Source organism: Sceloporus occidentalis, unplaced genomic scaffold (genome assembly GCF_023333645.1).
Source record: "Sceloporus occidentalis isolate IW3139 unplaced genomic scaffold, rSceOcc1.0.p SCAF_2, whole genome shotgun sequence".
NCBI classification, from domain to species: domain Eukaryota; kingdom Metazoa; phylum Chordata; class Lepidosauria; order Squamata; family Phrynosomatidae; genus Sceloporus; species Sceloporus occidentalis.
In genome coordinates, this window is record NW_028316982.1 from 42,129,882 (window position 1) to 42,141,938 (window position 12,057).

General features: G+C 42.9%; 1 protein-coding gene across 1 annotated transcript in view; it reads right to left on the minus strand.

The window, feature by feature from the left end:
• Positions 1-11,591, minus strand: part of LOC149318206 (2-acylglycerol O-acyltransferase 1-like) — a 31,383-nt gene extending 19,792 nt beyond the window's left edge. Inside the window, exon 1 of the mRNA XM_089507746.1 lies at positions 11,498-11,591. Within this exon, the coding sequence (XP_089363872.1) occupies positions 11,498-11,591 (94 nt within the window). The remainder of the gene's footprint in view (positions 1-11,497) is intronic.
• Positions 11,592-12,057: the final 466 nt, after the last annotated feature.

The window sequence follows — 12,057 nt, forward strand, 5'->3', positions numbered from 1 at the left end:
CCCCTACTGATATCACTCTCCTCGTGTGGAAAGTTAAAGTTTGAAACAGAGACACTTCCCTATGTGTAGAGGTTCACAAATGTAAGAAGCTGCAGAGCTTGGAAAAGTTACTTTTTTGGACTATAATACCCACAATTGTCCAGCCAGCATGGCACATCCGGCTAGTTGCATGTTTACCTAAATGTTTCAATAGGGCTTTGTATATAGGGCCAAATATACTTCAGTTGGGAACTCTTCATCTGTTTTTCAAAAGCAGGCCAGTTTATCATCAGCATACAGTTAAATTGTGAGCAACTTCATAAAGATTATTCTGATCTTTATTTTAAGTATCACTGACAAGTTCTGAACCTATAATGAAATATAACTTCTAAGCAGAAGAAATATCACTTTAAACATTGCAAACATGTGAAAAGTCAGCCTGTTTATCTGTAGTGGTTTTGCCATGAATGAAAAACTGGTAAGTGTCTCTTCCTGTCAAACCTTGTAGTCAACCCAAGACAAGGAAGAATAGGTAATGAAAACCCTACCAATAGAGATCATAGTGAATAGTTCCCAAAGACAGTCAAGTTGTTTTGGCTCAGAGGCAAGACAATCCCACACACATATCTCTTTATCACTAGTTGGAAAATACAATAATAGCAAATTAAATAACAATTGGTTATCATTTTGTCATACTCAAACCTGCTGCCTAAGGCAACTCTTCTTCCTAATGGTAGGGCTGGCCCTGGGAGAGGCAGCTAAAGCTTGCAACAGCTTTCACAGCCTTGCTAAATTATTCTCTGTAACTAATAATGACTCAAAGCCATGTGCCTAAATTCACCAAAGCATCGTCTTTGAACTTCTGACCTGCAGTTCATCTGTCTTGCTTTTCCTCTAGCTTTTGCCAAAGGGTACCCTCCAAAGCAAAACAGACAACTGTAGCAGCAGTTCTTTTATTAATCACTTGTACAGATCAAGGGCATGTTATCATGGATAAAGATGAGTGTAACTTCATGGGAAAGCCATACAGACTGCCAAAATAAAGTTGCTTTAGGTTACTTTGGAGGTACACTGTTTAAATGATGTATGCATCCTAAGAGTCCGGAAGCTATTCCAAAGTTGCACTCCAGTCCTTAGGACTGGATCATGGCTTTGGCATGGCTTCCAGACTCTTAGGACACATACATCATTTAAATAGCATACCTCCAAAGTGACCCAAAGCAGCTTTATTTTGGCCTGTCTGTATGGGGCCAGTGCCTAGAAAGAACAGATGAAAGAACAGTAAGAATTTCCTTACTGCTGCTCAAGTCAAGCAAGGATTTCTGAATACTTGTATGAATGGAGAAAATTTCCAGGCCTAACACTTAGCATCTCTTGGGTCCTATTTTAAAGCAGTCAGATTCTAGCTATGGCCAAGTAGATTGTCGTTCTGTACATTCAATACATTTTCAACTAAGGTGAATCTATTGTGGAGTTTTCTTGGCAAGATTTGTTCAGAGGGGGTTTGCCACTGCTTACTTCTGGGGCTGAGAGTAGCTTTTCTTTCCCCATTCAAATATCTTGCACCTCACTTTCAAGAATAATGAAGTCTGCAGCACAAATAGGGTTGCCATAGTGCCGGACCTCCAAACCGGGAAAAATGTAGGACACACAAAAATGTGTCCTACATTTGAAAATTTTGTCCTACATTTTCCCTCGCGATCGCGGCGGGGAGCGGAGGCCAAGCGGCGAGGGAAAGCCTCCACTTAAGGAGGCTTTCCCTCCCCGCCTGGGCCCCGCCACGATCGGAGGCCAGGATTGGGGCCTCGCCTCATTCCTGGCCCCCGCAGGGACCAGGAAGGAGGCGAGGAGCCCCCCGGCGAGCGCCGCGGCTTCGCCTCGTTCCCGGCCACAGCAGAGGCCAGGAAGGAGGCGAGGAGCCCCCCGGCGAGCGCCGCGGCCTCGCCTCGTTCCTGGCCCCAGCAGAGGCCAGGAAGGAGGCGAGGAGCCCGCCGGCGAGCGCCGCGGCCTCGCCTCATTCCTGGCCCCCGCGGAGGCCAGGAAGGAGGCGAGGAGCCCACTGGCGAGCGCCGCGGCCTCGCCTCGTTCCTGGCCCCAGCGGAGGCCAGGAAGGAGGCGAGGAGGCTGCAGGGAGGCGGGGAGGTTGGCGCGGCTGCTCCCGAGGCGCTGCCTCCCTGCAGCCTCCTCCGCCTCAGACCTCGCTGCCCTCCTTTTCCTCCACGCGACCATGCGCGTGGGAGGAGGAGGAGGGCAGCGAGGCCCCAGGGTTGCCCAGCAACCCCGCTGCAACCGGGCTTTTCCCAGTTTTTGGCTGCACCCGTGCCGTGACCGGGCAGGTGCAACCAAAACCGGGAAAAACCCGGTTGCAACCAGGTTATGGCAACCCTAAGCACAAAGCAGTTAGAAATTTGTCTTATCTTTCTTTGGCAAAATTGTGAAATGTTGCTTAGAGATTATTGGACATTATTTTAAAAAGGCATTAATTAGTTATCTTTAGGTTGCTCTTATCCAAGTTCTTCCATATACAAGAGCAGTAACACACTCATGGGAGAACAGGAATTTCACTTCTTCAGGATCAAACTGATTCCTCTTGGCAAGACTACATAGATCTGAGTCCCTCTATTGCTATGACAATAAACACATTTTTAAACTATTAAGACAAATGTATTTGGGACTGCAGAAGTAGCTGTGCTTTCAAAAGAGGAAAGTGAAAGCTGGACAGAGAAGAACGTGCATTGCTAAGCACTTCACAGAAGGAATGGTATGCATTTAATGCAGGCCGATTTCCCAGATGTACTGAATATTTTCATAATATCTGCTTGATACTTGGTTTTAACAGCAATCACATACATCCAAGATTTCTTCATTACCTTTTAGACTTGAGATTCATAACAAACTGAAGCTTTCAGCAGCTATAAAAAGCTCTGCTGCATTAGTGGGGAACTTCTGGCCTCCAGACATTTTGGAATGCAACTCCCAAAAGCCCCATATACCAATGATTATGGGAGCTGTAGTCCTAAAATGTCTATAGGGTCAAAGGTTCCTCAGCCTTGGTCTGATGCTGGGGCAGGCAAGAATGGCCCCAGCCAAAATTCTCTCTCTGTTTTCATTGACTTTATTTTTATTCTTTCTATTTGCATGTCTTTAATTGTGCTGGGAGATGCCTTGAGTCCTAGCCTGTGATAGTGTTGGGATAAAAATCAAATAAATAAATTCTAACTTGCCTGAAGTTTGCAATCAAATATCATAGCCACAGAAATAGACATGTATATTTTATGGTAGCGATCTGAGCGTTGGACTATGTCTCTGGAAGCCAGAGTTCAAATCCCAGCACAGCCATGTAATCTCATTGGGTGACCTTGGGCCAGTCACACTCTCTCAGCCTCAGAGGATACCAATGGAAAAACCCCTCTGAAGAAACTTGCCAAGAGAACCCCATAGGAACATTAGGGTTGTGATAAGTTGGAAACAACTTGAAAGCATGCAACAACAACAAATTTTATATCTGACGAGGAACTTCCGACAGAGCTTGGAAATGTTACTTTGTTGGACAACATATCCCAAAACTGGCCAGTAAACATGGCCAACAGTAATGCTGGTGGAGGGCTTCTGGGAGTTCTACTCCAAAAATAGTAACTTTCCAAACTCTGCTTCCAGGTCCACCAGGAAATCCATGTGATCTCTATAATCCTGATTGGTGCAAAGAAAAGACTGGGAACTATTTACTTTGTTTTCAGTGCCACTACACAGTATCAATCTAATCAAGCCTCTGTTCATGTAAAACTCTCAGCCAACACCCAAGTGCAAAAACTATTTTTATGGTCATAGCTAAGCAAACACACAGCTCTAGCTCATGCTAAATGAACAATTCTGTATAATGTGAAAGATGAAAAGAACAAAACAAATAAACCCTGAATACAAAACAACTGTTAAGAAAACTGAAGCTCTGCTATATAACAAATGGCTACACAAGGCTGGGGAACTGTAGCCCAGGGATACATTTCAAGTTTCGAGGGGGTCTCTTTTGTATTCTCAAATGGAGAGTCAAATTTTATTGGTTTGCAATAAAGCCAAAATTGTATTTCTTATTCCCGACAGGCCCAGGGACACTGGAGATGTAGCCTGATGAGCCTAAAGTAATAGTTGCTGTCCTTTCAAACCATCTAAAGAAAACATGGAAAATATGTGATTTTTAACACTAATACATCTCCCTGTTCTTTTCCCCCTCCAGGCTTTTTAAAAAATCTTCTCCTGGTAAAGAAACTTTTAGTTCTGAAAGACAGCACATGGAATTTTGTGCCCTCTTTTGGGGCTGGCCTAATAAATGTATTGCCCAGCATATATCCCCAGATTTTTTAACTGTAATACCCATCAGGACCATAGCATTAATTTCCCATGCAAGCAAAAGTATTCTCAAAATCTGCAGCACAGACTCCAATCATATATGGAGAGAGAACTGCCAGATGTCCAAGCAGGATTCAGGAAAGAAAGAGTCATGAGGGACCACACTGCAAACATACGATGGATAATGGAGCGAGTCAAAGAATTCCAGGGGAAAAAAGATATTTTTTTTTGTTCAGTCAAAGCCTTTGACTGCATAGATCACGAAAAGCTATGGAATGCCCTTAAAGAAATGGGAATGCCACTAGGTGGGCATTCAGACTACCCTTTACCCCGGTTCTGGATTAAAAGTGGGAAGTTCATATTGGCCCTGATTCTTTAACACTCGAATTTGAGGTTTGCACACCTGTTGAGGGTCTTTTGAAAGCAGAGTTTTACCTGTATCTTTTGAGAAAAACCGGGTCCTGGCAAATGTGAACTTGTCCCTGGTCATGTTCAGGTCAAGTTCAGGGGAGGGATTAGGTCAGAGGGAGGGCAGAGGGAAGAACATGTCTCCCTTTCATCAGGGCGAAGGAGGAGGAGGAGGAGGAAGGAGCAGGAGGAAGGGTCAAGTTCAGGGGAGGGATTAGGTCAGAGGAGGGCAAAGGGCGGAACATGCCTTCCCTCTCTGCAGGCAGTTCTCTCTCTCTCTCTCTCTCTCTCTCTCTCTCTCTCGAATTTTTTTTTTAGTATATGATCTTGAGTATTTTAAACATTTAAAAAGTACACATTTACGATTATATACGTAAAAGTTTTCACTACATCTGATAATTATCAAATAGAGTAAATTAGTAAACAGAAATATAATCGCACATAATTTTCCATTACCACGCTAAAATCAAAACTTCCTCTGAGGAGGCGGGACAAGTGAGTGTGAAACTAGAGAACCTATTACACTTCTGTCATGATTACATAACTCATTTCTCACATGTTTATTGTTACATCAAAACATCAAGCTGTTTTCTTAAGTATTTGCTACCGTACTTCATTATCTTGCCCACCTATAGGACTATAAAGTCAAGTTTATACAATTACTATTACCAAATAAAATCTGAGGGCAATTCTTCTTTTTCCAAAAAACATACAAAAGGTTCCCAAACTCTTTTTTCTTTTTTCCAATCCAAGTTCCTTACATAACATGTTAGTTTATCCATTTGCATATAATCCAACAACTTCATGGCCCAATCATTCCATGAGGGATGTTGGGTTGCTTTCCAATAAGAAGCAAACACGATTCTGGCTGCTGAAATTATATAAAACAACAGTTTACCATGCGATCTTTCTAACTTATCATTCATAATCATGTTCAACAAATACATTTTAGGATCTAGAGGAAGAGTCTGTTGTAAAATAGTTTGCACCTTTTGATGAATCATTTTCCAATATTCTTTTGCAAAGTCACAAAACCACCACATATGCACATAAGAACCGATGGCCTTATTACAATTCCAGCATATTGGAATTTGATTTTTATATATCTTAGAGAGCTTCAAGGGGTCAAGTGCCATCTGTATTGCATTTTCAAATAATTTTTTCTAATAATGACACAAGCCGTGTATTTCATCCTAGTGGACCAGTTTTTTTCCCATTGGTCTAACGGTAGGCTTTCACCTAGATCTTGGGCCCATTTTACCATGGACGGTTTTATTAGCTCCTCGTGCATCTCAAGGTTCAACAGAAATTTATAAAATTTTGAGATCCTACCTGCACTTTTTCCAAAAATAATTTTGTCAAAATCTGATTGTTCTAAACATATACCTATATCTTTAACATCTGATACAAATCTTTCCTTTAATTGCCGGAACAAAAACCAGTTTATACAATAACCTTCTTTCGTCAGCTGATCCATGGACTTCATTGTTAATATATTCGTTGTTGGGTCTTTAATTAGAATATCCTTATATGTAACCCAACGGTTACATGCTATTTTGTCGCCGTTATGGAAAGCTTCGTTTATAGAAGTCCACGGCGGGATTTTGGGGGTAAATCAAATGTTTAAATTTCATCCATACCCTCAAAAGGACCTTTCTAACAAAATGTGACAGGAAAGCGTGATTAATTTTTATCTTCTCATAAAATAGATAGGCATGAATGCCGAAGATATTCCCTGCCATTTCCAAATTTAACAAATTTCTATCATTTAATGTAAACCATGGGATTAACCAGTCAAAGCAACTTGCGTAAAAATAAAGTTTTAAATTGGGGAGACCCAGACCGCCATGATTGGTTTCATCATACATATAACGAAAGCGAACCCATGGTTTTTTCCCTCCCCATAAAAACTTGCTTATATCTTTGTTCCATAACTTAAAAGGAGTTTCATTAGTCAAGATTGGTATGGCTTGGAACAAAAAAATCAATTTTGGGAGAACCATCATTTTCACAACGGCCACTTTTCCCATCCAAGATAATCCTGCTTTCTCCCAACGTGATAAGTCCTCTTTGATCTTTTGCCATTGGAATTTTTATTTTTGACAGACTATGCAAATAGTTCTACAGGTTGATGCATATATATAGATAGATATAATGTGTCTGCTTGTGCTACATTTCCTTTTCATTTGCTTGCTGCCAGCATGGCACCTCAATTTGCAAGAGGCTTTTTAAAAATTATTTTTTGTGTGTAATATGCAAATACTACAATATGAATGTTACAAATGTTTCCCTTTCAATTTGGCAAATTGATACAATATGTGAATGCTTTTGCTACATATGTAAAGGCATTCTGGGGTTGCAGTCAGAGGGAAAACAAAGCAAGAGGATGCAGAGATGGCATTCTGGGGTGAGGAACAATAATAATAATAATAATAATAATTATTATTATTATTATTATTATTATTGTGACAGGAAGAGGATGGCATGGGAAGGAGGCAAGGGCTTCTGAGGTAGCATTGGGCTGGAAGCGAAGGGGATGCTAGAGGCTGGCATGTGGAAACCCATGACTTTGGGGGAGTCACACTCTCTCAGCCTCAGGAGAAAGGCAATAGCAAATGTCCTCAGAACCAATCTTGCCAAGAAAAGCTCAGGATGGGGTCATTTTAGGATTGCCATAATCTGTAATGACCCAAATACACACAACACACACAAACACACACCTGGAGGTTTTTAAATTTGACAAGTTGACAGAATATGTGCACACTGCCGCCAGTTTTTTTTTAAAGGAGGGTTGAAAGCACCCACTTCATTGGCCAATGGCTGTAGGATACATCACCTTTAATGAAAGCGGAAGTGAATTTGATTGACAACAGAGGAGGCTCCATTTTAAACCAGTACCACAAATGTGAACTTCAGAGGGGTAAATTGCCCCAATAGAGGTAAAGGGTAGTACGAACTTCTTTCCAGGCAGATTCAATCTGGGGGGACCAGTTCTATCCAGGGCAAATGGGCGAGTGGGAATGGGGCCTACATCTGATGATCCTGATAAGGAATGCATTCTTAGGACAAGAGGGTACTGTAAGAACAGACTATCGAGAGACAGAATGGTTCCCAATTGGCAAAGGAGTTAGGCAAGGCTGCATTCTATCACACTACCTGTTCAACCTGTATGAAAAAAAAATGTACAGTAGGTTTAGACACAGAAGAAGGAGCAGTGAAGACAGGAGGAAGGAACATCAACAACCTAAGATAGGCAGACAACACCATACTACTAGCGGAAAGCATCACAGAATTGGAACTATCATTAAAGAAAATCTAATAAGAAAGTGCAAAGGCAGGCCTAATGTTAAACATAAAGAAAACAAAATTAATGACTACAGAGGATTTACATAAATTCAACCTAGATAATGAGGAAATCAAAATAGTTATAAATTTCCCATGCCTTGGATCAAACATAGATCAGAACAGAGACTGCAGTCAAGAAATCAGAAGAAGATTAGGAATGGGAAGGGCAGCTATGAAGGAAATAGGCAAGATCCTAAAATGTAAAGATAAGCAGCTGAACACTAAAGTTAGAACCATCCAGGCCATTGTATTCCCCATTGCCATTTACAGATGTGAGAGCTGGACAGTGAAAAAAAGCAGATAGGAAGAAAATTAGTTCATTTGAGAGGTGGTGGTGGTGAAGAGGATACCATGGATGGGCAAAAAAACAAACAAATGGGTCCTAGAACAAATCAAGCCTGAACTCCCCCTGGAAGCCAAGATGATTAAACTGAGGCTTTCATACTTCAGCCACGTCATGAAAAGGCATGATTCATGAGAAAAGACAATGGTGCTGGGGAAGGTAGAAAGCAGTAGAAAAAGAGGAAGACCATATGTCAGATGGATGGACTTGCTCACAGAGGCCACAGGCCTGAGACTACAGGACCTGAGCAGAGAGGTAGCGGATAGAGAGGTTTTGAGAAGTCTTATTCACAGGGTAGCCATAAGTCAAAGGCAGCTAAAAACAACAACAATCAGTCCTAGCCAGCACAACCAATGGTGAGTGACAAAGGGAGTTACACTGAAGCATCTTGGAAACAGGTCACTTCAGATGGACTTCAGACTTCCATTGAGTGACTACAATGAATATAAAATTGTTTTCGGGTTGTTAAAGTAAGCAAGAGGAAACAAACCTGCATAATTCCTGTATGTCCATGAAATTCTGGTCAAACAATAGCAAACAATATAGATTGAGTACTAGCATGGTGTTGTGGTTTGAGTGTTGGACTGCTACTCTGGAGACCAGGGTTTGAATCCAGGCTCCAGCCACATAAACTCACTGGGTGACCTTGGGCAAGTCACACTTTCTCAGCCTCACAGAATTGCAATGGCAAACCTCTCTGAAGAAACATGTCAAGAAAACTCCATGATAGGTTTGCCTTAGCATTGCAATAATTCAAAGCAACTTGAACAACAACAGCAACAACAATGGTGTCTTGGTTGATCATTGGACAATGACTCTGGAGAGCAGGATTCAAATCCCTTTGGCCAAAAAACCTCACTGGGTGTCCTTGGGCAAGTCATACTCTCTCAGCCCCAGAAGAAGGCAATATCAGGGTTGCCATAGGCCAGGAATGACTTGTATTTTAATGCTTTTTAATATTGTTGTAAGCCAACTTGATCTCATTGGAGAGGTGGGGTATAAATTATTATTATTATTATTATTATTATTATTATTATTATTATTGAAGACACACAACAAAACCAAATATAGACTGCTTGGCCTACTCTGTGTTTTCTGAAACATAGAAATCTTAAAGCCATTTCTAGTCATCATGAACATTCAGAATCCAAGGAGATAAAGTTATGCAGCAGCATTGTTTCACAATGCAGTCACATTTCTCCCATAGAAGTACATCCATTTCTACTTATACAGTGAGTACCTGATTTGCATTTGCTTTCTCTCCCTGCTGCAATTTGCAAAATTAATTTTTTCCTATTAGGAATTACTGCTCCATATAACCTTGACAGCCATTATTAGCAATGTAATTTCCCCCCCAGAAGAATTGAATTAATTACTCAGACCCTTTGATCCACTACATCATTTCTTTTAATGCTGGTGCCCTATGGGTATTAATTAGCTTGCAAAGGAGCAGCCCAAACACCTATCCATGGGTAAAATTCAGTCAACCTGTTTTTAGCCCTCACAAACGGCTGCCTTCTCTATGGCTGTCTGTTCAACCAACTCCAACCCATATTTACTGGAAAATAATAAATTGTACTTTAGTTACAAACAGGCGGGGCTTATTTAATAGTAAACCAGTGTAGGACTGTCGGTGAAGACTTTGAGTCTGTTGAAGTTTACTCAGATCTACATTTTGCAGAGGACCTGACTCCATGGAAAGGCAACATGCAAATACATGTGACAGTGGGATTTACTTCCACAGATGTGTGTAAAGCAGCATGCTTGTTGAGGATTGCATCCACTCACAGTCCTAAGGAGGTTTTACTGTGGAGCAAACCCTACCCATTTCAGTGTCACTATTAGTGGTGGTTTGAATGTAGGCCTAGGACTCTGAGGACCGGGGTTCAGTTCCCGACTTGGCCACGGAAACCTATTGGGTGACCTTGGGTGAGTCACACACTCTCAATGCCAGAAAACCCCATGACAGTGGTGACACCTTAGGGTCACCATAGATCAGAAACAGTGTGGTGTAGTGGTTTGAGCATTGGACTATGACTCTGGAGACCAGGGTTCAATTCTCTGCTTGGCCATAAAACCCACTGGATGACCATGGGCAAGTCAAACACTCTCAGCCTCAGAGGATGGCCATGGCAAAGAATCTATGAAGAAACTTGGCAAGAAAACCCTATGATAATGTCACCATAAATCAGAAACGGAAAGCCAGCATGGTGTAGCGGTGCGAGTATTGGACTATGACTGGAGACCAGGATTTGATTCTCGCCTCAGCCATACAAACTCACTGGGTGACCTTGGGCAAATCACATTCTCTCAGCCTCAGAGGATGGGAAGCCACTTGCCAAGAAGAAACCTGGCCAAGAAAGCCCCATGACACGGTTGCCTTGGGATCGCCAGAAGTCGTAAACAACCTGAAGGCACACAGCGGCAACAAATGACTTGTTGCTGACTCAAGAAATGGCTGGAAGGCACACAACAACCAATCACTACCACTACCACCACTATTATTATTATTGATTCCTACTATTATTACTCCTACTAATCTACTAGGCAAAGGCTTCCCCTTTGACAAGGCTGTCAAGCCGTGTCCCACAGATCTATTATTACTACTAATCTATCCTACTACTACTAATCAATTATTATTACTGATTTCTGCTATTATGATTGCTTTGTCTTCCTGAGAGCTCAGGGTGGCTTTTACTACTTTTACTACTTCCAAGTAGTGCCCAGAGCATTGCAGAATAACCCCATCCTTCCCACCAGCTCCAGCCCAGTCCACTTCAAACCCCTCTGATGAATGAATCCAAGATCCTATTTACTAGGCTGCATCCACACTGGAGAAATAACCCGGTTTGGCACCACTTTGAACTGTCCTGGGCACAACAGTGCCCAGAATCCCATCGCAGGGAGCCCTGGGCAGTTCAAAGTGGTGCCAAACCGGGTTATTTCTCCAGTGTGGATGCAGCCTGGGGAGGAATTCCTCTCTCCCAGAACCTTGCCAAGAGAACCCCGCAGTTGGAAAGGAAGGCATCCATCCAGCCCACCAACAGCCCCCGATGCAAAGAGGGAGCCCTTGGTTACCTAACAGGAGGAAAGAGAAGACCCATTGGAAGACAGCGGCGGTCTGCACTCTCCTGGCCCAAGGGATGCGGAGCGGGGCGAATTCCAGCTTCATGCCTGCCAGCAAGGGCTGCTTTGCAAGGACCCAGGAGAGCCCCAGCAGCAGAGCCAGCAAGCCAAGGGAAGCTGGACCCAGAGCAGGCAGGCAGGCAGGCAGGAGAGGGCGAGGCAGACAGGGGAGGGTTGCCTGCCTGCCCCAAGGCTCTTTTTGCTCCTAGCCTCGCCCTTCCGGGAGATCAACCAGGAGTAGACCTGGAGGAGTCCCAAAAGTGGAGAGGGGGATCGGGGGAGGGAATCAGGCACGTCCTCCTATTCCAGGACCTGTCCTACATTTCTGCTTTCCCTCAAGGAGGCAGTTCAGAAGGTCCTCTCCAACTGAGCCTGAATTTCTATGTATGTATATGTTTTTAACTCAGGGGGACTCCAGGTCCCCCTTTTCCAGGACCTGTCCTACATTTCTGCCTTCCCTCCAGGTGGCATTTGAGAGGGTCCTCCCCAACTGAGCCTAACTTGACATTTCC